This window comes from Plutella xylostella, chromosome 7 (genome assembly GCF_932276165.1).
Source record: "Plutella xylostella chromosome 7, ilPluXylo3.1, whole genome shotgun sequence".
Lineage (NCBI taxonomy): Eukaryota > Metazoa > Arthropoda > Insecta > Lepidoptera > Plutellidae > Plutella > Plutella xylostella.
In genome coordinates, this window is record NC_063987.1 from 3,558,949 (window position 1) to 3,585,568 (window position 26,620).

Genomic DNA, 26,620 nt, shown 5'->3' on the forward strand with positions numbered 1-26,620 from the left:
CTAGACTCAGGGCAGGGGGTAATGCTTCGGCTTAGTAGGTATATAACAATAGGTATGCTAAGACACCTTTCGCACCGATGCCTAAATAAAGTCTTCTAGTTTACGACCAAATTTTAATCTTATCAGTTCACTCATACCGTTCTCTATTCGTTTCCAGGCACATCAAACCCTCCAGAGTCGTTTCCCGGCGGGCAGCCGGCGCCGGGCGCACCCATGGACGGCTACAGCGCCCAGTACCAGGGCTACCCGCCGCAGCCCAACCAGAGCCAAGGTGAGGGTCAGGATACGCTGGCCGGACGGTTCAGATAGAGACGAGGGAAGTTCTGTTGACGCTAGACACGCCATGTTGTTTTTGTTATAAGAGACACAGCATAGCTCTCTTGTTTAAAGAAGTGACTTTATATTGGTCAAACCAGAAAAAAAAGGAAAGTCTAAAAAGTAAATTATTAAGGTGTCAACAGAATTTTCTCTCGGAAATTTGTTTCATAATTACGGCATCGTCAAGTTTAACAAAAAAGGCAAATTTAATGTAAATATGTATCTGTAATGTAACTATCTCAATGGTTGAGTATATTTTGAGAAAGTTATGGTACAGAACACGTGAATAATTGTAAAAACATGAAGCTTTACTGTACGGGTGTATAGCCATAGATGAACAATAGCATTTTCTCATAATAGCTAACACCATTCAAACTAACTGCACCAGTGTGATCTAATGCTGTACATGATCTGCAATAGTCCATAGTCCATCGAATTTTGCTAGTCGAGTCGACACAAAACACAACGGAATGTGTGCGGTGCTTATTCTATTTATTTCGGCGACATGATTACCTAATTTCCTTTCCACATTTTCAACTAATTTTGTACATCTAACAAAATGTGAATTTCATTTTTTGCTTTACTAATCGAATGATATGTCCACCACAAGTTTTTCATGTTTCTCTCTCATCTGTGACAAGTAAAACCTAACAATCATCAACACCGTTGCTCATCAGTTTTAAACAGCTCAGTTTGAGAAGCAACTAAAGATTGCTGAATGAGCAAAACGGTTTTGGTATATAAAACTGTGGTTATAGGCGGCGGGCCGGGCGGCGACAATCTAGCCGCTTCGAACCCCTTCGACGAGCCGCCTCGCCGACCCCCAGGTACTACCCTCACCGGCCATCCACCAATCACGAAACCGCATCGGTGCGCAGGCCCCAGCAAGCCATTGGCTAACCACTAAAACGCTCGAGCCTCATTGGTCGATTGTAAAGCGTGCTGGAGCCTGCAAGCCCGTTTTCTTTTGCATTCGTTTGTGGGCTTCGTTTATCTTTGCTGTCATTCATTTGCTACATTCTAGATCGTACGCCGCATGCGTCACACTCGCTTAACCCCGCATGATAACCTAGTGTTGTGGCCTTCTCTGCGCTGTCGCAGCGGCATCGGTCTCAAGTGTAATGCGTGTTGTTTGCAGGTTACCAGCAAGGCGGTTACGGCTATGAATACGGATCGCCATACCCTCAGAACAGGCCAGTGTATCCTCCTGGACCGTACGGTCCTGAAGGCGACAGGTAAGAGACTCAAATACATAATATCAATTTAATTTGCCATCTTAAATACATTCGCGAGCAATGACAAAATTCCACCTTCCATCGTGTTATTTATGTCACTGGAACTTTTCTATGGCTCGCGGGGGTAGATTATGAATTTATGACATCTGAAATCATGTCATCGTGCCAGAAACTCTTCTAGCCACCCTGTTTAGTCCAAAGAGTTTTCTGATTTCCTTCAGGGCGTCCAACTATAAGCTTGCTTGTTCTCTTGCTTCACTCGAGAACTCCTTTACCCTTCCAGTCATCAGTTCCTCGCCATAATGGCCTGCCACTGACACCTCTTGCAGATTAAGAGCACCTGGTTCTTGCGAATCTAGTACTATGCTAATATGCCTTATCCGTTTTCTCCAGGGGCTACGCGCAGTCCGGCAGCCCCGGCTCAGCGGAATACCGGTACGGCGCGGGCTACGGCGGCGCGTACCGGGCCGGAGCCCCGCCCCCCGCCGGCACGCCGCCGCCCGCGCAGCCCTACCCCGAGTACTACCGCGCGCCCGCGCCGCCGCTGCACCCCAACCACCAGCCGCCGATCAACCATCAGCCGCCTATTGAGGTCAGTGGGGTTGGTTTTGTAGGATAGCGTTGTCTATGTGAAGGAGAGGTAGAGTTTGTTACAAATAGCGGTAGACGAAAGGTCGAACTCCGGTGTGATATAAACGAATGCTGATACTCTAGTGGAGGTGTTATCTCTATTCATAATGCAACTATTGGTCAAGGTGCCTTAATTTGACCTTTTGTCTATTGCTATTTGGAATGAAGTTACAGATTTTACACCGATTTGTGTGGCGCTGTGGGTAATGCGGCATTCACAAATTCGCGTTATTTTTTAGTTCTCGATCGGTGTAAAATCTTCCTCTAGCTAGACTCTCATGTTGGGTTAGCAAGAGCTAGCACATCTGAATGAATGAATGTACTCTTGTTAATCGAACTGCTAGTATAGTATTTGCGTAGGATGAGCCAATCTCAGCTGTGGTAGCCAGCAGTGAGTGTGGTAACGCCGCAGTAGAGTTTGGTAACGTCCATATAACCGGCAAATTGGTAGATTTATTTCATTGAACTGTTCATAGATTTTTATTTGATGCTACTTATTTGTCGGTTTTCGGCTTTAAAATCAATAAGATTATTGGCATCTGATAGTGTAGGTTGCATGACATATTCAACAATATAGCCATAATTATAGTGATGGTTTAACGCTATGTTTGCGGCTAAATGATTATTTCTATTATCAAATATAATCTGATTATAAAGCTAATGAATATGTTACAAGCTACACTATCATTGTCACAGTATTCAATGTATGGGGTAACAATATTTAATCCAGTTATAAAGTTATCTTGTTCTGTCCAATGACTGTTAAATAAAAGTGAATGTCATGTCTAGTCCTTTCGGTAGAATAGTAGTATTCTTGTGAATGATAACTTGTATTGTTTCTATCAAAACCGCTGTATACCCTATTGAATGTAATGTCTATTATAGCAGCCTGAATACAGCATGACTGGCATGCCAATAAATATATAAGTAATAAAGCATTAGTTCTTATACCTATATTCGAATATATGCTTTCGACTGTCGCCTAGTTCACAGCCAAGTTATGAAACCCCGAAATAAGAATGTGATAGGTTAAGGATTCGATCCTTGTTTGATTGGCATTAAAAGCGTAAATAACCGGAATTATATTCCGCAAATAAATTACTATGACTGATTCAAAAACTGGCCTAGATTATTGTTGCATATTTATTTATAAAATACTAAATGTAACTGCAACTAATCCGAGCCAGCAGTAATCAGTATTTTTCAAAATTGTCCCCTTTCCAGCGAATTGACATTTAATGAGTAACTACCCTATGCTTTAGTTTGTGTATTTTACTGCCAGTTTCAGTTGTGAGCGAGAGGTTTGCTAAAGTGGTTCGCACGTTTGTAATAACCGAAGTATAGTACTCAACCCATACATAGATGTCACAATGTAAACCAAAGGGTACAAGTCCAGAAATGATCGATTAAATGTCAATTCCTCCGTGAGCTCTGTAAGTGACCTCGGCTGTGTGTTGTGTAGGGCGGCGCGGCGGGTAACCTAATGAACTCGCAACTTGCGCGCCAGCTGGTGGCGCCGCTCCCGCCCGGCAATGCGAAAAGCTACCAACACGTACGGAACCCCCGTTTGTACCGCGCACTCTCCACTGGCTTCCCATGGGGCGGGGCGTAGCGCGGGGCCCGTTGTGTTTCACTAGAGATTTACCTGTATTATTTATGTTTACTGATGAATCTTTATTTCATATTTATGCTTTATTTATACACTTTAATACAAAAAAAATATACATACATAGAACATTTCAATTGGAAAGTGCATACACAGATTCAAGTATGATGTAGTGAAAAATGATGGTGAATACTGATTCAGAATTGTTATTACGACCTAACTTCTATTATTATTATGTAATAAATATCATATTATGTATGTACGCTCAATGTTGTTTATACTAAATTTATTTAAAACCATAACAAAGGTAAATCTTTAGTGAAAAAAAAAGTTTAGTGTAATCCCAATACAGTTCGGGCGCCGCGCGAAGCCCCGCGCCGAGTAATCTAATTGGCAGTCGGTTTACTACTTGTCCACTACGATCATCCACCGCACCGGCGTCACGATCGGCAAACAAACTCATCCGTGGTTTTGGCTTCATTTACTATTTATTTCAAAACAAATAATCCCACTAAGCTTGTCAAAATTTTAAGCTCTCACCTTTAATTATACTTTTTACATAACTTTTATTTTTGGCTTTCGGTGCAATCGGCGATACGGTCGGCAGCCCTGCCGGTCTAACAACACTGAGCCAAAACCTTCTTCATTTTCAAAATTTAACAACAAAAATACCTAAACGTGGAAGTGAAGGTTTAGAGTGTGTGGTGGTGGCTTTGTATCGGTCACTAAATCCATCTGCATGTATCACGCAACTCATGTTAGCTTAGTATTAAGTTTTATGGAGTTCTAGCTTGTTTTATATTTGCGGTCGGCTGCACGGCAGAATTTTGAATGCAACAAAACATTCCTCCGTGTGGTCGATCGATATATTATCATATTTTATACATTGTGGGTTCACGGAAACGTAACAACTCTTTGTTGCTTCTTCAATTTATCTATGTATCGGCTGACTGAATGTCGCAACAGATCACGACTTTTAAAGTTTCAGAGGCTATTTGAACGGCTACTGCTTATGTTCATCGCCGATCAAATAGCCTCTGTAAAGGTGTTTTAACATAATTATGGTTTTAATCACACACACGGGATTGCCTCCTCAGGGTTTAAATAGTATTTTCTAAAATCATAGCAATCCCGTGTGCATCCAACAATCCGCACAACAAAAACACCAACCGCGCATTCAATCAGCCCCACCCCAACACGCAATCACCTAACCTCTCTTCCAACAACAGTACGGCGCGAACAAGCCTCTGGGCGCGGGCGCGGCGGCGGCGACAGTGGGCGCGGCGCCGCGGCGGCACCCGGACTTCGCCGGCAAGGAGGGCGCGTACCCGCCGTCTCGAGCGCAGTTCCCGGGCCAGTGGGGCGGGCAGTACCGCGCGCCGCAGCCGTGGCGCCCGCCCGGCGCGCCGCCGCAGCCCTGGCCGCCCTACCAGGGACATCCGCCGCAGCCGGTAAGGATTCACATTGCTATAATAATAATAGATGATATTAGCTGCTTTCGAGTGTACGTACTCTGGCTGCTAATGGACTGTAGTTACCTACCTAACCCAACTTCAACTAGCTATAAGTTAATCAATTATTTGTGGTTATTGTCGGCACTATAGGTCTATAATAATACCACTATCTATATGTAAAATTTATTGTAAATGACGGTTTGTTGCCAGAATATAAATAAATAAATAATAATAGATACACGATACAGGGTGGGTGGAACGTTCCCGTTGCTAGTTCAGTGTGCCCGGCATACTGGGCAACTTTCACTGTGGGGCCAATGCTAAAATTGTTGACCTGACAACGACATAAATAAAATTTCGCCATGTAAATTCTAAAATGCTAAATTCACGTGTAGTTATATTCTCGTGGATAGAGAGGGCATAAAAAGTAGCCTCTTAGACAAAGAGCACTCCATAAAATGTCTACAATCACCTTTCCTGATACCTGTATTTGCTAGCTTAGTATGATCACTTCTGTACCAAGACTTTTCTTTCCTCTATTGAACGGTACTAATATAGTGTTGTGTTACCATTTCCAGGGTCAGCCCGGCTGGGGCGGAGCACCGGGGCCGCGGCCCGTGGCCGAACCCTACCCTCCCAACGCCGCTCCCTCACCTGTAAGTGCAATTTATACACTTCAATAAAAATATTCAAAAACAATCCTTAAAACATTTATAAGAAAATTCAATCGACGCTATCTATGGCATTATGAGGATTTATTATTAACTAAATACTAACAACTGAAAATTTAATTTTATCACAAAGATACTGATTGCGTGACATTACCTTCCTTGCAGGGAGGAGCGACGGGCGGCACGACGAGCGGCGGGCTGAAGCGCGAGCTGACGTTCCCGGCGGAGTGCGTGGAGGCGGCGGCGCCCGGCGCGGACAAGCGCCGCCGCCTGGCGCGCGCCGACGTGGCGCCCGTGGACGCCTGGCGCCTCATGATGGCGCTCAAGTCCGGCCTGCGCGCCGAGACCGCCTGGGCGCTCGACGTGCTCAACATCCTGCTGTTCGACGACGCTTGCGTCGCCTACTTCGGCCTGCAGCACCTGCCCGGCCTGCTGGACCTGCTGCTGGAGCACTTCCACCGCAGCGTGGCCGACGTGTTCGACACGCCCGCCGCCGCGCCGCCGCCGCCCCCGCCCCGCGCGCCGCCCGCGCCGCCGCCGCCGCCCGACCCCAGCGACCGCTGCGAGCTGCTCTCCGGCGACAACTACACGCTCGAGTCGCGCCGCCGCTACCCGGTCACCTTCCGCGACGACCGCCTGTTCGCCGACGACGACTCCGAGCCCGAGGAGCGGCCCGAGGACGAGCTGCTGGAGCCGTGGCAGCCGCCGGGCGCCGCCGCCGCGCCGCTGCTGGCCCCGGACCACGTGGCGCCGCCCGAACCGCCCTTCGCGCGCCTGCTGCCGGGCGGCCGCGCCCCCGCGCCGCGCGCCGCCTCCCCGCCCGCGCCCCGCGCCCCCGCGCCCGCCGCCGCGCCCGCGCCCGACACCGACGACCTCTCCCCGCAGCCCATGGAACTGGAGCGCGCGCGGCTGGACGTGCGCGACCCGGCCGGCGTGCTGCGGCGCCGCCGCCTGGCGGACTACGAGGACGAGTGCTACACGCGCGACGAGCCCTCGCTCAACCTGCTGTCCGAGGCGCACGAGGCGCTGGCGCGGCGCTGCCTCGCGCTGTCCAACATCGTGCGCTCGCTCACCTTCGTGCCCGGCAACGAGGCGGAGTTCGCGCGCTCGCCCGCCTTCCTGGCGCTGGCGGGGCGCCTGCTGCTGCTGCACCACGAGCACGCGCCCCGCGCCGCGCGCGCCCGCGCCTACGAGCGCGCGCCCGACGAGCGCTGCTGCTCCTCGCTGCACGGCGAGGCCGAGTGGTGGTGGGACACGCTGCAGCAGCTGCGCGAGGACGCGCTGGTGGCGTGCGCCAACGTGGCGGGCGGCGTGGAGCTCAGCGCGCAGCCCGAGCAGGTGGCGCGCCCGCTGCTGGACGGGCTGCTGCACTGGGCCGTGTGCGGCGCCGCCGTGGCGGGGGACGCGCCGCCCGCCGCGCCCGCCTCGTCCCCGCTGTCGCCGCGCCGGCTCGCGCTCGAGGCGCTGTGCAAGCTGTGCGTGACGGACGCCAACGTGGACCTGGTGCTGGCCACGCCGCCGCGCGAGCGCGTGTCGGCGCTGTGCGCGGGGCTGGCGCGCGACCTGTGCCGCCCCGAGCGGCCCGTGGTGCGCGAGTTCGCCGTGAACCTGCTGCACTACGTGGCGGGCGCGGGCTCGGCGGCGGCGCGCGAGGTGGCGCTGCACGCGCCCGCCGTGAGCCAGCTGGTGGCCTTCATCGAGCGCGCGGAGCAGGCGGCGCTGGGCGTGGCCAACCAGCACGGCGTGGGCGCGCTGCGCGACAACCCGGACGCCATGGGCACGTCGCTGGACATGCTGCGGCGCGCGGCCGCCACGCTGGCGCGCCTGGCCCGCCACCCCGCCAACCGCCCGCTGCTGCGCCGCCACGAGCGCCGCCTGCTGTCGCTTGTCATGAGCCAGATCCTGGACCAGAAGGTGGCGCACGAGCTGGCCGACGTGCTGTACCAGTGCTCGCGCCCGCCCTCGCCGCCCGCCCCGGCGCCCGCCCCCGCGCCGCCCGCGCCCGCCCCCGCGCCCGCGCCGCCCGCGCACTAGTACAGTGACAGGACGCTACCGCTCGGTACGTGTACATAGTATGTGATAGCGCAGACAGTTCATAGCGTGTCTCAAGTGTTAGTCTGTACATCAGTTTTGTTATTTATGTCCACGATGATTTATTTACGAGAATGGTGTCGATGTGCTATAATTGATGATCGATTTCTATTGTTCGATTGACAAAAGATGTATTATAACTCGTAATTTTGATTTTTATAATAAAATGGGACTTGAATCTGTTTATTGGTTTTATGATGGAGATTTTTATACCGAGTACCTTTATCTATAAGAAGACAAACGAAGTAGTGTGAGGAGCTTATGTGGGCTATAAGATTAATTAAGTTTAATGTGAATTATTACAATAATCTATAATATATTGAAATTGAATCTGGTTTTTATTTATTTTATATGAATTGGCATTTAGTGATTACATTACTTAGAGTATTTTAGGTATCTAGGAAATTAGTATAGTTAAAATCTAATAGAATCATTGATAAAGGAGCACCTTACCACTTGTCTCTAGAATTTAAATTTGAGCAGTATGTTTAATAGGGCATATCTTAAGTGCTCATATAATGCCCTGTAGGCTAACCTATAACATAATGGTAATTACCATCCATTATCGGATCCTAACTAGGTCGGATCATCATCACTACCGGCTACCTTTCCAAGGTCGTCGGTCCAGCAGCCTGGAGGGCGTCCCACGATAACTTGCCTGTTCGTAGTACAGTTAGGGGAACCTAACTTTCTCTATGCTCTTAAAAAGCTGGCATTTGGCATCCAAAAATTATTCTTTTTTTCAAAATTCTCATTTGGATTGACATCTATCATCAATATTGTGTTTTTTTGGCAATATTTTTATATAAATTTTCTATTTGTGATATCGTAAAAAACAGCTATCAATTAGTTAATACTGGATAATAATGTTGAATTTACGAAATTTCTTATAAAACGTGCCGATGGCTTGTCAATCGGGTGATAATAAGAAACTGTTCAAAGTGTTTGACGCGACACGACAGAAGTCCCATAAACGGCGTGATAGAGTGGAAGAGCACTCTCCTGTCACTGATGGATCTACCAGCGTAAGTACATTCAAGTTGTATTTATTGAGAGGAGAAGAATAGAACTAATTAGGTATTAATCTTTTAGTGAGGTATTGATAAAAACAACAACAGATTGAAAATGGTTTTGTGACCGACTCACTTCATGAATGTGATTCGCCGCATAGTAGAAGTAGTAAATCCGTATACGGTGAAAAAGGAAGATAAACTATGCTCCGTACAAAAGTACTCCGTGTCTAGAGATACATAGATAGTTTACTTTATTTGTACACCAAAAAAATTAAAATAAGTTGTAAATAAATTAGGGTACAAAAGGCAGTCTTATCACTAAAAGCGATCTCTGCCAGACAACCAAAAGCTATCAATGTAATGAGTATTCTCTCACCAAAGGGTGGTCCAGCCCTGCAACCGCGCAGCCGGCCGGCTTCAGGCATGCCCAGTCTACAAGACATGTCGGCGCTGCAGCTTGACGACATCACTTCGGACCTCGGCAGTCACAGGTGTGTCCGTCATGATGACTCGTAAAACTAGAAATATGTTTAGTTGGTTAATTTGGAGATCATTGATAAGATAACTGTTTAATTAACTAAAGGTAGGTGCCTACAGTTTGAGGCAAAGAAGAGTAGCAATGATATTGAGAGGGATGTTTATTTGCCCTCTGTACCAATAATTGAAATAAGAATAGTGGAGGTCCATAAATAGCATTAAAGTTAGTAGATATAAGTACCGCTCTAACAATACAGTGCAATCTTTAGTAGTTACGGGTATATACCTAAGTTTAGTTTATAATAATAAATAACATTATTGCAGAAGGCAAGGCATGTCACTTGCGCTAAAAGGAGGGCGCGTGTCTACCCCACGATCCATCTCTCCCAATGCTGACAATAGGAAGGTAAATCTTACTTGAAAGGTTTGAAATAAGTTAAAGTTCTCCTCGAGGATATCTATAGATATCCTAGTTATATCTATAGATCGAGATAGGTAGGAAGGTGCTTTTCTTAGAATTTAATGCTTACGTGACTACTACTGCTAATGAATGAAAACGGTTTAAAATCTATTTTGCTATGACACAATGACAATATAATAATTAACTTAGTCATCTTATCCAGTACGATCTTATCAAAATACCTATTAGGGACTAATCTAACATGTCATCATGATGGACTTATATTTAAAAAAGTAGGTTTAGGTAAGGAACCTAGTTATATGGATTACTTAACCAACTTTGACGCTAATTATTTATTTAAGCGGGAAGACGCAGCTACAGAGGTGGCGCGGTTCGATGAGGATTCTATCGTTTATGCCTTTCTGGAAGACGCAATAAAAAGGGATAAGAAAAAGTAAGTAAACGCACACGGCTATAGCCTTTTATAAACTGAAAACCAAGTTGTTATTCTTTCTTGTACAATGAATAGACTAGCTCTAGGTAGCTATACACCGCGTGAGTCAATATCTGAAGCTATCTCTCATCGAAATCAATATTAGCTACTACAAAAACAATAACAAAATATAGGTAAATACTAAGCTTTACAACTCCTCCTTCCAGCTCCTCTCCACGTAACCACTGCTCTTTTCATAACTAGTTAATAGAGTAGCGAGTCTGAGTCATGTTCATGCTCTGCACTAGCTACGCGCGTACAATTTCCCGTTAAGTTTCACTGCTCGAGCGGTTAAGACAAACCTACCCTGCCCTCTGAAATGACTTCTTCTGAACTGTTCGTCACCAGACGTCACGGCAAGCGTCACGAGGAGGTGGCGAGCCCCGAGCGTGATGCGCGCCGCAAGCACCACCACAAGCACCGCCACCGGGACGACGCGTCGATGCTTGACCATAAGTAAATAGATGCTTGATTACGTATTGCCTAGTGTATGACGTGAGGATAGTGAAACTAGTAGTAACTATATGAATATAGGAGCACCTCTACATATACGTAGAGGTGCTCCTACATGGAATCCAGTAAATAGTGGAGAATCCAACAGAAAGGGGGTAAATTTGAACAATTTTTGTTAACAGTCACTATTTACTACGGGACACTCTGTTGGTACTTTACAATAGCTGATGAGCATCCAATGATGAGGAAGGCCCAGTAAGGGGTATCGTTCTTAGTGATAAGAGTTCAGTCAGGAGTAGGTATATGATATTACTCTAGAACACTCTGGCTAGTCCTTCGATTTCAGGAACTTTTACACATTTCAGGTCAAGAAAAGAATCGCCTCCTCCAGTAAATCAGATCACAGAAACGATTGTAGAGACATTTGCAAAATTATGCGCGCAATTTAACGACAATGGTCGTAACGCTGATAAACAGGTAAAATTAGTTACTATGCTTCTTTTTAATATGATATTACTTAGTTATTGATTTACTGACTACCTTCCCGAATTAGGAAACAGCAAATACTTATAAGAAAAAGAAAAAAGGATTGGATGTCTGCCAAATATTGCAATGCTTACGCTAATCAAGCTACTAAAATATCTCGTTTAAAAATTCCAGCTACCACGACAAATCAGTAACAAATCGCTTCAGTGCTTAGTAGAAAACGAAATAGACCAGCGACCGACTAAACTGCGTAGTCCAGCACACTCGAGAGAGGAGTCCCCAGCGTCCCGCGTTCGCAGCCACATGACCATCCACCAACGACCCGACAGAACCCAACCGGAGCGGTATAAAGACCCCTCTAGGCATCCCAGCAAGCAAGACATGAGAAGACGCGACGAATACCCAATTCTAGATCCACGGAGAAGTCGAATAGAAGTCAATAACCTGTCCACCAGAGGCAGACACAGCCCTGAATACTGCTACAGGGACTACGACAGAGAGCATCGTCACTATGAAGAGGATAAGAAGCGGCAGTGTGAACAGAAAACGAGTAGGAGCTTCGATATTCACAGAGAGCGTTACGAAGGGGACAATGTTAGGAGAACGTTTAGAAGCGATGATAAGAACTACGAATGCCGGCATCGGAGGTTTGACGAGCGGGGTGGGAAAAAGTTTGAAGATCGCGAGCGGTTTTACGAAGACCGTCGGAGGGAAGACAAGGGTCGTGGTAAGAGGAATGTGGACCATCACTTGGACAGGATGTCCGTGGCCTCCCGTGATGACGACTACAGGGAGAGGCTCTCGGAGCGGGAGAGGGATTCGGGAAGTGTGGCTGATGGGGCGAGCACGGTCAGCGATCGGAGCAATTATCTCAAGTTTGTCAAGGTATGTTGTAGTTAATAATGTTTATGAATTGTAAAAGTAAGCGAACCTGCTAAAAATACGGAAAAAGACCACACTAGACCACAGAAATAGTTTCACTAGTTTTTCACATTGCTATGCTTAGGTACTAGTTATTCCTATATTTTGTTATTATTTCAGCAAGAAATAGCGGAACAAAGGGAGTCGATGGACAAAATGATGAAGCTATGGAAGGAGCTGATGAAGTGCTTCAAGGGAGTCTCGAAGCCGCAGGACCAAAACCTGAAGACTGCTAATGTAAGTCATTCATATTTTATAATGTAAGTCATTTATATTCATGTAGGTACTTATCAAGTGTGCTATACTTGGGTTGGGCCATGTGTAAGTAGGCAGGCAGTTACCTATAAGTAGCTACTAAATAATACAGATGATAAAATTGAAACCTAGTAGGTACTTAATTAGAATAGCTAAATTAGTTCATAGGGACCCATAGGGTTGGCGTCTAAACGCTGCACTTAACCGTTCCAGAAGGCCCAGGCCGCAAGGCGCACGTCACGTGACAAAGGTTTTTCGTCGCACTCGCTCTTGAAGCCGCGCGATGTATGGCGTGTATTACGCCGTGGTAGGCCTTCACATGGAAATAGGTATCATTACTCTCTATGGTTGCAGGCGACGGCGGAGCAGGCGCGCGACTCGGCGGCGTCGCAGCTGCGGCTGTGGCGCGAGTGCATGCGCCGCTACGAGACCGTGGCGCGCGACGTGGGCGACACCGACACCAGGCTCAAGGTAGGAACCACAGACATATACAGGTGGTTGCAATAAGGGTATACTAAGCCGAAACCTACATGTGCAGCATGGTATATATAAATCCGAAAATGAAATCAGAATTTCAAAATTCGTAAAAAAAACATTTTGCAACACCCTGTACATGACACTAGTAGTCCAGTCAAGCAATGAGGTGTAGAGTGCGTGAGCAGGTAACTAAGCGATTCCTTCAGAAACTTGTTCAGGGGCCTTAGGTTGTTAACATACCAAAAGTCCTGACTCCTAGGTGATGAGCGGGGGGAAGGAGGGGGGGATAAAGGTACGAATTTTAGGTTTTTAGCTTATATCTCGAAAACGGTGCATCGGAGAGAAATATTTTCATCTAATGAAATGGAGCTCTTAAAATTATCTAAAACTTTTATATCATATGTTTTTGTCTAATGCCTAACCGTTTTCGAGCTATTAGGTACCCTCAGAAAAAGTTGAAATTTACTAGAAAAAATCATTTATGTCAAAACATTCATAAACATTGCATCATATTGTATAAACCTATTCATAAACGAATAAAATGAAGAGGAAAGAAGTTGTAGATTTTTTAATTCCCTTTTAGAATATATATGCATATGCTGGTCAATGGCCAACCCACCTAAAGTAACAGCTACTTTAAACTTGCATTTTGCTAAATTCACTGAGATAACTTACCGAGTTAGTAAGCTTAAGGGTAAGTAAAATAGCTCTGTAACTTTAGGTGGGTTGGACATTAACCAGCATATTTATATATATTCTAAAAGGGAATTTAAAAATCTACAACTTCTTTCCCATTCATTTTTTTCATTTATGAACAGATTTAGACAATATGAAGCAATGTTTATGAATGTTTTGACATGAATAAATTTTTCTTGTAAATTTCAACTTTTTCCGAGGGTATAGCTCGAAAACGGTTAGGAATGAGAAAAAAACATATGATATAAAAGTTTTAGGTAATTTTAAGAGCTCCATTTCATTAGTTGAAAATATTTCTCTCCAATGCACCGTTTTCGAGATATAAGCTAAAAACCAAAAATTCGTACCTCTATCCCCCCCTCCTTCCCCCCGCTCATCACCTAGGAGTCAGGACTTTTGGTATATTAACAACCTAAGCCACCTGAACAAGTTTCTGAAAGAATCGCTTAGTTACCTGCTCACGCACTCTACACCTCATTTTGAGTCATTTATTGACTGGACTATAGATTCACCAAGTGAACGTATTGCGCGTGTCAAAATGTTGATCATAATATGTTGGTTTGGTTCACATAGATTTAGTTCCGTCCAGCTGTCTGTATGCTACGCATTATGACGTCTAGGGTACGAAATACAGGCTTACGAACACGCTGGTCTAACGCGACCGACAATAACTGAGGGCCACGGTAATATCATTAACCATCCTCCACTAACAGAGCGTTGTACACTCTGACGTATCAGCCTACATCATCCAAGAATGCCGGCTACCGGTGTAAGATCCTACGACCCACGATGGTTGGACGATATAGTTATTAGCAATCTCACGAAGATTCTTCTTAAAATACAATATAGCTAGCCACTACTTGTACGTACCTAACTAGTTATCAATCAGATTCAACCCGAGTGGCTATTTGCGTCTTACCTATAACTTACTACTATTGTTACTTACTTACCTAAAACGCGATTATGAAAAAAGGCTATAAAATCTACATTAATTCATGTCTATATCTAGCTGACTGTACCTCCCGTATTCGCAACCTCCACAGGAGGAGATCAACAAGCAGCGTCAAGAGATGGCGGAGATGGCGGCGATGTGGCAGGAGTGTCTGCAGCGGTACCGGGACATGAGCAGCGACTTCAACAAGCTCAAGCAGAAGGTGAGTCGCCAGGTGGGCTAGCCCGGGGCGCATTTAAGACGTGACAAAAGTTCTCCGTCGCGCTCGCTCTTGAGGCTGTACGATCTGAGTGAGCGCGATGCAAAACTTATGTCACGTCTTATACCTTCGCGATTCTAGCGAAATAGGTATTTAGGAAAAGATTTGTTATCACTTGCGCTCTCATGCCCCGGGAACGGGTGCGATAGAGATGCACTGCAGCACGCGACTGACAATAGGTACGTTTCATAATGAAATTCTAGTTTCGGGATAATATTTAGAGGTAGTAAAACGTTTTCTCTTTTTGTATGGACGAGCAAGTGCTATACTCTCCTCTTAAATGCGCCCCGTGCTACTATAATACCTAGCCCAGGTGAAGGTGAGTAGCCGATACATGTACAAGGTGGTGCAAAAGTGGTGTAAGGTCGAATGGGATGGACTTTTGTTCGGTAACGGCTAAATTATCGGTTACAAAATCTACCTAGTTTAGAAAAACGGAAATGGAGACTCCATTGACAGTTTTTTATTGACTCATCATCCTACGAATAATTCGTACTTCGTTGTCATCATCACTTTTATTTTTGCACAAATCTATTAGGTAGGTTAATAATTATATAGAGATTATCAATCGGTACTGTTAATCTTATTTTTATAAATTATCATTAACCATTTTGCAACACAATGATGATGAAAGAGTTTCCGTAAAATTAACACGTCTATAAGTTAGTACTATAGGGAAATTAATGACGCGATAGGTATCTTATTTTTAAGCTGCGTACAGACCGGCCCAACGATGGATATGTATCATACATAATACAGGGCTGATTGCAACAACGAAGGTCAACGAAACCCGTTCGTTGGCGTTCGTTTGGCCGGTCTGTACGCAGCTTTAGATGGAGCATCCAAATCTTCAATTGACATGTTTGTCTATTGATCCACCATCAGGAAATCATTTCCACAATGCGGATGTTCCGCAATCATTCCTATGCCTTATCCCGCAATAGGGAATATGCAATAGGTTCAAATAAAGGTCAAATATTATTTATAATAAACTTTGTTATCTCATAACTACGCCTCCATCAATATTTTTGATTATAATTTATTTTTGAGCAAGTAAATGAAGTTGGAAAGTACAAAAAAACTTCGGTAAATTCTAACTTCAGAGAAACGTCACCCATTTTCTTAGGGCGGATGTGACGTCAAATTTCTGTATATATCAATCTCAGAATAATAACTTCTTTGCGTTTACGGCGGAAGTTAAATAAATGTCAAGTGTAAACAAAGAAATGTTAATGTCACCGAGTGTTTGTGATGCTTGTTGTGATCAGATACGATGGATCACATAAAAATTCTTCCAATAGATCCTAGCCTCCTATAACCTCTCCACTTCTTGTTTGATATGCTTGTTTGTTTGCAAAGTTTAGGACTTTTTATATTTTTTGTTGGTAGTGTATGGGCTGCCACTAGTTGTTCTTTTGTAATGAGGCGTAAACAGCCATTCGCTAGTCAACGAGCTCAAATATGCTCCATATTGCAACACAATAAAGTTAAATTTGTATTGTATCTAAGTATTATGACATGAACATGACACAAGTTGCTCTTTCTACTTTTAGGTTATAATGGCAGTCGTTCGTATATTTCAAAAGTTGTTATTTTTTTCTAAATTAAGTTATGGAAGAATTCTCGTAATCAGAAGAACTGGACACATTAAATTTATTACGCAGTATGAACTATGAACGAGTAAACTGTGGCCAGCTGCGGAAAAGGACAGCAAAGACTATTGAAAAGTCGAGAGCCGTGTGCCCAAATATTAGGGAATATGCATATATTTTGTATACTCTTATTCGATAGTTTTACATCACTTTATAATACTTAGTAAAAAAAAATCAACGCCAAAAAAAGTAATTTAAGGTATTTAAAGAAAGTTAAAAATTTACAACCATCACGACCACTTTAAAATGACCTGACACTATGGGCTGAGAGTGACGTCATAACCTTCGAGTTCCACGGCTCAGAATAATGAGTCCCGCCAGTCGCGCCTACGCTCAGTTTTACGGTTCATGGGCATAGATTTTTTACCTGATCAAATAACATCACAGAGTACTTTTGTATTTTCAACAAACCAATGTTGTCATGGCAACAAACAAACAAAACCAACAAAACATATAAAAATTCCTTGCAAAAAAACAAGCATAGAACAAGTTGAGAGGTTATAGGAGGCTATTGGAATATTTTTTATGTGCTCTCCATCGTATATGTACCGTCTGTGCTCTCAATCAAGCTGTGCTGCCATTTACAAGGTTGTACAACATGGAACTTCCTACTTATATGGAAAAATCCAAAAAAGAGCCCTACAAGTACTGCATTGTGCCAAGTTGCAGAAATACAACAAGAAGTGCACCCGACAAAGTATTTTTTTGTGGACCGAGAGATGCCGATCAAAAGAGAAAGTGGTGTAAAATTATGAACAGAGACATGGTATCTCCATCAACTTCTTTTTATTGTTGTGAAGATCACTTTAACGTAAGTATTTAAGTCATTCAGACTTCAGACAGAGAAACCTCCCATACATACTCCCTCTACGTTTTAACTTATTGAATATCAAAATTACGAAACATGACACTCTGACCAATAGTTCATACTTTTCGAATCAGTACCTATAGCCTAAGGCTGCGTTCAGACGACACGCGCCCTCTAAGCGCACGCCCCGATCGCCAGCACGCACATATAATCTATAATATACCACATCGGAGAGAGGTGGTAGCTCAGTCGGGTGAGCGCCCGCTCGCTTCTCACTCAAGAGATGCGGGTTCGAATCCCGGCGCTGACATGTACCAATGAGTTCTTTGAATTTAAGTACAATTTATACCATCGCTCTTACGGTGAAGGAAAACATCGTGAGGAAACCTGCATATCTAGACTTAGCACATCTAGATATGTGAACCCACCAACCCGCAGTGGACCAGCGTGGTGGGAAATGGAAAGGCAGTTTAGACCTTCGGGATATGCACAAAGGTTCCACTCGAGAGAGCCAGGTGCAGGTACTTACACCCCCACAGAGAATAGAATACCACATCAACACATTTTGGTTAACACAAACATTTTGTTTCTAGTTCATTTTACAATTTAAATTTATTATGTTTGCTTTCAGGTGGAAGATATGGAGTATAAAATGATGAATTTGCAAGAGATTGAAAAATCTACATTACGATTAAAGAAAGGAGTTCTTCCTCACAAATTTGAATGTGAAAAGGATAATCAGTTGCAGCTACCACCAGTGAGAAAAGATTTCTTAAAGAGAAAATATTTAGAAATAATAGAAGGTGCTCCATGTGCACTTCCTGCTGAACAAAGTGTCTCATCGTCTGAAAGTAATTTAGAAGCAGCTACCAGTTTGTCTTCATCTCACATACACATTGAAAAAGAGAACAACCTGCACATTAACAAGGCCATTCAAGTAAATAGTAAAATATATAAAAGGAGTAAAAGTGTCAATGTCAATTTGTGTGCAAAAACAAAAAATGCAGGGGTATCTCCTATTTCTATTCCATCAAAAATGACGTCAACATCTCCTTTAAAAATAGCTCAGCCACCAGGAATTAAAATAAAATTATTTGAAGATAATACTGATGTAGCATCAAAATCCTCGGATCAACCTTCACAGCTATCTTTTTCATCTTTTGAACCAGATGATACAGGTTCAGAAACAAGCTGGATTGAGGATGATTCTGAGAGAGAATCTCAATTTAAAAATCAAATGCGCAGTTGCATGTTGACAGCTATTGAAAACGAGCCCAAAATGTTGATAGGTTTACCAAAAAGATGTTACTATTTAATAAAATTACTTAGCGAAAACATCCCACTCCATACAATAGATATTTTAATCACACTAAAGAAAATAAAGCTAAATGAGTCTTTCAGTATATTAGCACTACAATTTGGATATACACAGAGTACAATCAGTAGAATTTTTTCAAAAAGTGTACTTCTATTGGCTGGGAAAATGAAAGATTTAATAGTATGGCCAGCACCTGTAGACATTTTTAATAATTTGCCTATACCGTTCAGAGCCAGGTATTCCAATGTCGTGTCTATCATTGATTGCCTGGAAATTCAGATTGAAAAGCCATCTAATGCAGTCCACCAATCACTGACTTGGTCCCAATATAAAAAATGTAATACTCTGAAATATTTAATTTCTTGTACACCTGACGGGTTAGTAAATTTTATATCAAATGGATACAGTGGCAGGGCAACAGATGTCATGATTGTTGAAGATTGTGGTTATCTTGAGTGTTTACCTTCTAAAACAGCAGTTATGGCAGACAGAGGCTTCAAAGACCTATCTTATTTGCTAGGAAAAAAGGATTGTACTCTTATAAGACCCCCTTCCGTGTACAAGTCTACTCCTAGTTCAAAAGAAGATGTAAAGCAGTCAAAGAGAATAGCAGCACTAAGGATTCATGTAGAACGTGTTATAAATAGATTAAGAGAATTTGCCATGCTGCTACCTCATGCTTGTGTTGACCATAACTTATTATCTATCATAGATGAAGTTATAATAGTAGCTTGTGGTCTAATTAACATGCAGGATGTTTTAATAAAAAAATAGATTTATGAATTTTATTTTTGTTTTATTTATATTAACATAAGGTCCAGTTTCCCTGTAGTAATTACAAGGTATGGGCATTTTGTACCCAAGCTGTATACCTTAAATATATAAAATCCATCAGAGAAACCCCAAGCATAGCTCTCTCCATAGCACGCTGAGCGACTTTAAATCGGTGGACAAGTCCTACCGTCAGTGTCCACGTCTCTGCACTGACCATTTATAAATAATGCCATGTCCGTTTCAGTCCAACGTAGGAGTGGGTCGTCTATGTATTTTTCGATGACGAGTCTCGTCTCGTGTCTCCGTGTCGAACACCTGTGCAGCGAGCACATGTTTAGAACCTCCGTTAACGTTGCGTATCGTCAACTGTCACTGTCAAAATGTAAGGCAAAGTTAGTTCCAAAAGTGACATTTGTTTTTTCCATATTTTAGGTGAAATTTCACCAAACGCTAAACGTATTTAGTAGCCTGTCATACGTCTGTCATTTAGTACAAAATGTATTTAAAATTTGATTTTTAGTAGTTTTAATAATTTTAGCGTTTGGTAAAAGTGACCTTTCGTGTAGATTCGAAAATAGTATCGAATCCTGTGCTCGCAGCTCTGTTTTCAAAGCAGTGTTTTCTGGCACTGGTTAAATAACATTGCAATTTCCGTCTTTAACTATATAGACATAAAGTTTATATTTATATGATGAGTTACAACGGTCTCCCGTGACAGGTACTTGTTTCATGCAATTTCCGTCTTTATTGACACAAGATAAAGTTCATATTATTTTCGATGGAGACGAAGGATTTTTTTGCACATTACAAGATTAAATAAACTATACTTATTTAAATAAAAGAGGAAAAATGGCATCACACCAAAACCTAGTACATTTTTCTATAACATTTTCACAATATTGTTTGTCATAGTCTATTTCAACTATGGTGACATTTTTAGATTTTTCGAAATCATAATGAGCTACACAGAAAAGTGCTTTCGCCTTTTTTGAGAAATGCATCTGTATCTGCACTTGTGCCATGCATTTTCCTGTTATTTCATTATTCTTTCCTAAATAGTTACTGATAGATTTTTCACTAGATGGGCATTTAATTTCTATGCTATAAAGATCATTTTCACCATCAGGTGATGCTCCCATGATAGGACATAACGGATTCAATAATATCCCACATTTATAAATCTTAATTTTCTTAATATTTTCCACTGCCCTAATCACTTCATTCTCCAACAATCTTCCTCTTTTCATGGCATCGGTATCCTTTAATTTTGAGGCTCCCATTATGGCTTCCATCAAAGATCCATGCAATGTTTTGCAATGTGCAGCCTCATATGCTTTGGAGGCTGTTATTCTTGCGTACCTGAGCTCATGCCATAAAGAACAGTTGCTTTGTGCTACAGTTGTAATTGCAGCATCTTCGCATGCTTTAATATCCATTGATAGCTTGCAAAACTCAATGAACTCTTGTGCATTTTCTGGTCTCTTTGGTACACTACTTACCAAACGATGGATGGACATTTTTTCACAATTGCTTGGCTCCTTAAAATATTTCATGAGTTGGTTATCTGTATCACCAACTTCCTTACTGTCTTTAATAACAACAGTTAAAAAACTTTCTTGTGAAGTCTCTGTTGACACAAGTTTTGGCTTCTTGGGTGCATTGCAAATGTCTTTTGCTTTAATAAATTTTAAACTTGTTCCAACTGAAGACAACTTTGATTTTTTCCAGTAGCAATCAACACTAGTGGACGGTGGGTCTTCACTACGCCTATGCAGCCATGCTAAGAAGGCAAGGGCATGCTTACAGCCTCCTGAAAAATAAAACAAAAAACAATGGTAGAACCCATTGAAGATCTTAACTCCCTATATCCAAAGCTTGGACATTTCCCCATCATGCTGGTACGTCATGAGCTAATCGCAGTCCCCTGCTGGCCATAGCTCTCTCCCAAGGAACGCCACTGGACTGCACTGATTAAAGACTTTTGTCTTTAGACTTTGTGGTATGGGTGACAAGAAGACAGTTCAGGAATGTCTCACCTTTATGTGCTGCACAATCTTCGCATTCAACTGACAAGATAGTTTCTTCTGCCTCATTACAAGAAAGGGTTACAGCATAACACTTCTGTCGAACATTATGTTCAGGTGTAATCCGAGCTTTCACTGTACATATGTTCCCCTCTCGTTTAACTTGAACATATCCGACTGCGGAATCACCATATGATTCTCTCTGTGATCTATAAAAAATATATAACGAAAATGAATCTCATTTCATTGTGCTCAGGATATTAAAATAGAATGCAATAGGTTCATGCTCTTTAATTTGCACCAAAAGGAAAAAATATACATTAACTTATTATTAAATATAGTAGGTACAAAAAGGCGGCCTTGTTTTAAGCAATTTTGACCAGACAACATTAAATAGGTAATTCTTAAGTTTTCAAACAATGTTGATTTCTTTTTCGGTAGATAAGTTATTTTATTAGTTTTAGGTTATGTTGCTTAAATATTTAAAATTATACCAGAAATTGTGTGCAAGTTAAAATAAACATTATATATTATGTAATACGTAATTACCGTAAAGCTTTCACTCCTTTGATTTCAACAGACGTGAAATTAGGATTTGATGTTAAATATGTGGACATCATGAAAACATGAACTTTTGGCAAATTGTCTGACTGCGCCTTCACAAAACCTCTTTCAGTCATTTTCTTAAATTAGTGTTTTAACTACTTAGAAAACAAATGTAATTTTCACAATACAACAGAAATGAACAGAGCTGACTGAATCACATCACAACGAACGCGCAACGTGATGAACGTGATCACAACGAGCATCAGAAACACTCGGTGACATTAACATTTCTTTGTTTACACTTGACATTTATTTAATTTCCGCCATAAACGCAAAGAAGTTATTATTCTGAGATTGATATATAAAGAATTTTGACGTCACATCCGCCCTAAGAAAATGGGTGACGTTTCTCTGAAGTTAGAATTTACATAAAAATAATGATGCAGGCGTAGTTATGAAATAACAAAGTTTATTATAAATAATATTTGACCTTCATTTGAATCACCTGCATATTCTCTTGTAAATAAGAACTGAATTACTACAGTAAGTATGACGTATGCATGTAAAAAGGGAGGCCGGGCTTTTAAGTGGAAAGACAGAGGCATACGTCGACGTATAGGGATAACTGCCCCATGATGTTAAAGTTGGTTTTGAACAATGATGGCTCGAAACTGAAAATTATAGAAAAGATGGAAAACCACAACCATCCTGTAAATAGAGATATACTTAATGACTACACTGATTAGTTATAGTAGTTTTTATTATAAATGAAAGATAATATGTATGTTATACGTTGTTATTTTTGTAGAATTAAATTCGGGGATAATCATATAGCATGTGAAAGAAAACATCGTGAGGAAACCTCAATATTTAGATTAAGCACATTTAGATATGTAAACCCACCAATCCGCAGTGGACCAGCGTGGTGGGAAATGGTCCAAGCTTAGGAAGGGGGTTTAGACCTTTGAGATATGCACAATGGTTCCATTCAAGAGAGCCAGGTGCAGGTTCTTACACCCCCACAGATAATAGAATAGAATGACCCACTAACCCTAGTCTCTCTTACTGAGAACCAAAGTTACAGTAAGAATACGCTACAGTAACATACAATACAAATATTACTTTATATTCATATTGCCATAATAGCGTAATATTGTGTACAAAGGTCCTCTGGTTTGCGCGCTAAAACAGCCACTGGTCACACTTTATTACCATTATAAAACAGCCACTGATCACACTTTATACACTTCCTTTTTCGTTTGTTACCATGACGACATTGATTTGTTGAAAATACAAAAGTACTCTGTGATTACTTGATTAGGTAAAAATCTATGCCGACTGACGGGACTCATTATTCTGAGCCGTGAAATTAAAAGATTATGACGTCACAGCATCCCGCCATCCTGACGGGAATTTCAAAGTGGTCGTGATGGTTGTAATTTTATAACTTTCTTTAAAACACCTTAAATTACTTATTTTGGCGTTGAATTTTTTTTTATTATAATAAAGTGATGTAAAGCTATCCAATAAAAGTATTAAAAAAAATTATGCATATTCCCTATAGCCATGTATAAAGTAGCCCTCCACATTTCCAGTTGGAGACCCCGGAGCCCCCGACGCGGCTGGCGGCGCCCGCGGCCCCCTGCGCCGAGGGAGAGCCGCAGCCCTACCGTGTGCCGCCGCCCTACCCGCCACCGGTATGTGCTCTATGGATTACTTTATAAATAGACGAAGACCAGACGTATGTTGTTATCCCATGTCTTGGCAAAAAGACTGGTATTGGTGACCTTCACTTGGCAAAGGAATTTCCATTAAGTCTCAAGTAGACCACGTCCTGCAGCTGGCTGCACCGACCATCAGATTGGTCAGTCGGTAGATGAATGAGGATGGTGGACAACAGAGGATGATGGTGCTTGTCCAGCAGTCAATGATTACTTTCTGATGAGGTCAAGAGTCAGTGTATTGTTTTATATGGTTTACGCGCATAACACTCTACTATAACCGCAAACCTCAATCCAGCCCCTTTGTCCCCAGCAACCACAGCTGCACCACTACGCGATGGGCGGATCACCTCTACGGGGGCGCGCGTCGGCGCCGCCGCCCCCGCCCTGGCACTGGTGGGGCGAGGGACGCCCGCGCCGCCGCCGCCAGGGCTCGCAGGAGTCGCGAGGTTCAGGGCACTCGCGAGATAGGAGGAGACGATCAAGGTCACGGCCCAGGGAGCGCCGTAAGGACAGAGGTATGAATAGAAGCACTTAGCTTGGATTAGACAAGGTTTGTTACCTAGGTGAAAAGTAGTTCGCTGATTGCACAGAGAGTGGTATAAGGACAAACTGAGAGTATAACAGAATAAGCTAAGGTCATTGTACCCTACATGACACCCTGAAAAGTACAGTATAATAAAGAAAGGAATAATTAACAAGTCACAATTTCCTATTATTACCTTCTCCTAATAATAATAACATATTTAAAAACAAATGATTTCTTTACAGATGAGTCAAGATATAAGGATAAACCATCAAAGACATCAGCAGCTCGATCTGAACATAAACCCAGGAAGAGATAACAAGAAAACTTAGTGCAACTTTCAACTATTTCACATCTGTGCAAGTTAAATCATAGTTTAACAATCTACAATAACAATAAGTTAAATTGATTGTGAGATGATAAGATGAAACTCTTTCTGTATGTATGTAAGAAATGTTTATTATTAATAATATTTTTTATAGCTAATTTACTGTGTATTTGTGACTAAATAAAGTTTATTTTAAAGTTTACTCAATTTGGTTTAAGTTTATCTTAGCATACTAATGGTAATTTACAACAGCCATTTATGGCAATTAGTAGATACTTGTTACATTTGTGCAATATGGCACATAAAATACTTTTACAATGGAATGCATAAATATTATAAATAAGGCTTTATAACATAACCAAAACTTCACTATTCTTAAACACAATATCTTACTCCATATATCTACACACAAGAGTTTCAGTCCTCTCCCACAGCCGGGTGGCTAAAAGTGAATTCCTCGCTTTTGATGACACTGTTGCTTCTTCGCAGTCCACAAAGTACTTGCCACTGACTCCTTCCACTTCTTCAGAGACTGCCAGGTAGATGCTGGTCTGAGCCCCTTCCCAGGGGGTTTTGAAGAAAAACCTAAAAATACTTCTCACAAAGCGTGGTTGATTCCGGAATATCTCTGTGTTGACGGCGCCGGGGTGCAGGCAGTTCACGGTCACTCGGGACCCGGACAGCCTTTGATGAAGCTCCTTGGTAAACAGTATATTAGCCAGTTTACTGTTGGCATATACCCTTGAGTGATTAAAAGCATTTTTAGCTGGCAAATGAATTTTGTCCAAGTCTATGTTCCCAAAGTAGTGCATTACAGATGACACATTAACAATACGGCTGGAGCCAGAGGACTTGAGCAGAGGCAGCAGCAGGACCGTCAGCAAGAACGGACCAAAATGATTCACTTGCATTTCTATGGGGAGTTTATCCTCTGTTAGAGAGTTGTCCAACTTTCCTGTTCCAGCATTGTTGACGAGAATATCCAGCCTGGTTTCCTGAGCCTCGATCGCTTTGGCAAAGTTCCGAACTGAGGCTAAAGATGATAAATCCAATGGTTGAAAATATACCTCCTTGTTTCCAGTTTCCTTTATGATAGCATCTATCGCTGCTAATCCCTTTGTTTGATCGCGACATGCTAAAATAACTTTAGCTCCTCTGTTGGCCAAGTCTTTCGCGGTTTCATATCCAATGCCGGAGTTGGCTCCAGTTACTATAGCCACTTTATTAGTCAGTCGAGCGTTGCTTTTACAAATACCGTGGGTGAATTTATAGTAATATTTAGCAAGCCAAGCAAATAATGCTAAGGAAATAAACCAAAACCACATTGTTGCAATGTGAGGTGCGTGTGAGGACTAGTGAGGAGTAAAGAAAACTTTGAAAATGCTGTGAAAGAAAAGATAAAGTTTTGTCCAAAGTTCAAATTGTTTTGTTTACGATAGTCATCATTTCCATCTCAATATTTTCGTGTCAGTGTCACTGTGACGTCTACCTCTGTTACAAATTCTGTTCTGTACGAACTGTGTCAGTCAGACTGGTACTCTGTTATCGACGCGAAAGGGTGGAGGCGTTTGGGCGTTTGTAAATAAAAGCATTGTTGGTTGCACAGGGGGTGGATCGTAACTGATCACTGAGGTAAAGCAACACGTGGCACGGTCAGCCATTGGATGGGTGACTTCACTTCTGGGCCCCAAGTCTACTAAACGCATTAGAGTAAAATTGGATGTCGATTGTATGTCGACAGCATGTCGACAGCGAAAAATGACACATTTGGCAGTCTTGTATTTTTTAAGACCATAGTGTCAGCTCGATGGAAGTTGGATGGAAGCCACCATGAAGCTATAGTGCCACAATCTTATCTGTTCCGGTGGTCAAAATGTGTACTAACGAGACGTCATTGTCAAACTTCATTTCATACTCTGTGCGTTATTTGAGTTGTCAATTTCTGCGAAGAGGGTGACGCTATGTTATTTAATTTGTTTTGTGATTTTCTGGGTGAAATAATGCCAAAAGCGCTGAAAAGTGATGCAAGAAAAGTA

General features: G+C 42.6%; 5 protein-coding genes across 17 annotated transcripts in view; 3 read left to right on the top strand and 2 right to left on the bottom strand.

Annotated features, from left to right (window-relative positions):
- The window catches only part of LOC105382660 (trithorax group protein osa), a 69,277-nt gene extending 60,942 nt beyond the window's left edge, over positions 1-8,335 (top strand). For 9 of the 11 annotated variants that reach the window (XM_048622234.1, XM_048622236.1, XM_048622240.1 and 6 more), the window contains 8 exons: positions 158-271; positions 1,077-1,145; positions 1,457-1,553; positions 1,947-2,145; positions 3,646-3,735; positions 5,019-5,240; positions 5,822-5,899; positions 6,080-8,335. In XM_048622234.1, the coding sequence (XP_048478191.1) occupies positions 158-271; positions 1,077-1,145; positions 1,457-1,553; positions 1,947-2,145; positions 3,646-3,735; positions 5,019-5,240; positions 5,822-5,899; positions 6,080-7,948 (2,738 nt within the window). In that variant the 3' untranslated portion in view covers positions 7,949-8,335. The remainder of the gene's footprint in view (positions 1-157; positions 272-1,076; positions 1,146-1,456; positions 1,554-1,946; positions 2,146-3,645; positions 3,736-5,018; positions 5,241-5,821; positions 5,900-6,079) is intronic. The other 2 variants (XM_048622243.1, XM_048622242.1) reach the window with 2 other exon arrangements.
- Positions 8,336-8,740: 405 nt separating this feature from the next.
- Positions 8,741-24,786, top strand: LOC105397840 (serine/threonine-protein kinase PRP4 homolog). 2 transcript variants are annotated; one of them, XM_038106912.2, is made up of 13 exons: positions 8,741-9,030; positions 9,400-9,509; positions 9,820-9,901; positions 10,258-10,349; positions 10,737-10,844; positions 11,207-11,318; positions 11,502-12,212; positions 12,369-12,485; positions 12,858-12,974; positions 14,720-14,842; positions 23,605-23,706; positions 24,044-24,248; positions 24,502-24,786. In XM_038106912.2, the coding sequence occupies exons 1-13, from the start codon at positions 8,908-8,910 to the stop codon at positions 24,573-24,575; spliced, it is 2,076 nt and encodes a 691-aa protein (XP_037962840.2). In that variant the 5' UTR covers positions 8,741-8,907; the 3' UTR covers positions 24,576-24,786. The 2 variants fall into 2 exon arrangements, with proteins under 2 accessions (XP_037962840.2, XP_037962841.2); XM_038106913.2 differs by having other exon boundaries at positions 14,720-14,830.
- On the top strand, positions 16,679-19,451 carry LOC119691085. The gene is made up of 2 exons (XM_038107611.2): positions 16,679-17,350; positions 17,979-19,451. The coding sequence occupies exons 1-2, from the start codon at positions 17,138-17,140 to the stop codon at positions 19,437-19,439; spliced, it is 1,674 nt and encodes a 557-aa protein (XP_037963539.2). The 5' UTR covers positions 16,679-17,137; the 3' UTR covers positions 19,440-19,451.
- Positions 19,483-22,357, bottom strand: LOC119694801. Of its 2 annotated transcripts, XM_038122031.2 has the most exons (4): positions 22,013-22,341; positions 21,476-21,672; positions 20,939-21,249; positions 19,483-19,811 (listed from the first exon to the last, which is right to left on the bottom strand). In XM_038122031.2, the coding sequence occupies exons 1-4, from the start codon at positions 22,141-22,143 to the stop codon at positions 19,809-19,811; spliced, it is 642 nt and encodes a 213-aa protein (XP_037977959.2). In that variant the 5' UTR covers positions 22,144-22,341; the 3' UTR covers positions 19,483-19,808. The 2 variants fall into 2 exon arrangements, with proteins under 2 accessions (XP_037977959.2, XP_037977958.2); XM_038122030.2 differs by lacking the exon at positions 19,483-19,811 and having other exon boundaries at positions 19,911-21,249; positions 22,013-22,357.
- Positions 24,698-26,028, bottom strand: LOC105382636 (retinol dehydrogenase 11). The gene has a single exon (XM_038106914.2). The coding sequence runs from the start codon at positions 25,907-25,909 to the stop codon at positions 24,974-24,976; it is 936 nt and encodes a 311-aa protein (XP_037962842.2). The 5' UTR covers positions 25,910-26,028; the 3' UTR covers positions 24,698-24,973.
- Positions 26,029-26,620: the final 592 nt, after the last annotated feature.

What these genes read in the sequence shown, in the direction of transcription:
- LOC105397840 (XM_038106912.2), top strand. Translation starts at nt 8,908, where the DNA reads ATGGCTTGTCAATCGGGTGATAATAAGAAACTGTTCAAAGTGTTTGAC. An exon ending in ACACCGACACCAGGCTCAAG is followed by an intron (nt 12,975 to 14,719) that starts GTAGGAACCACA and finishes CAACCTCCACAG; the next exon opens with GAGGAGATCAACAAGCAGCG. An exon ending in CGCCGCCCTACCCGCCACCG is followed by an intron (nt 23,707 to 24,043) that starts GTATGTGCTCTA and finishes CTTTGTCCCCAG; the next exon opens with CAACCACAGCTGCACCACTA.
- LOC119691085 (XM_038107611.2), top strand. Translation starts at nt 17,138, where the DNA reads ATGGAACTTCCTACTTATATGGAAAAATCCAAAAAAGAGCCCTACAAG. An exon ending in GTTGTGAAGATCACTTTAAC is followed by an intron (nt 17,351 to 17,978) that starts GTAAGTATTTAA and finishes GTTTGCTTTCAG; the next exon opens with GTGGAAGATATGGAGTATAA.
- LOC119694801 (XM_038122030.2), bottom strand. Translation starts at nt 22,143, where the DNA reads ATGACTGAAAGAGGTTTTGTGAAGGCGCAGTCAGACAATTTGCCAAAA. An exon ending in AAAGGAGTGAAAGCTTTACG is followed by an intron (nt 21,673 to 22,012) that starts GTAATTACGTAT and finishes TATTTTTTATAG; the next exon opens with ATCACAGAGAGAATCATATG. An exon ending in AGATTGTGCAGCACATAAAG is followed by an intron (nt 21,250 to 21,475) that starts GTGAGACATTCC and finishes TTTATTTTTCAG; the next exon opens with GAGGCTGTAAGCATGCCCTT.
- LOC105382636 (XM_038106914.2), bottom strand. Translation starts at nt 25,909, where the DNA reads ATGTGGTTTTGGTTTATTTCCTTAGCATTATTTGCTTGGCTTGCTAAA.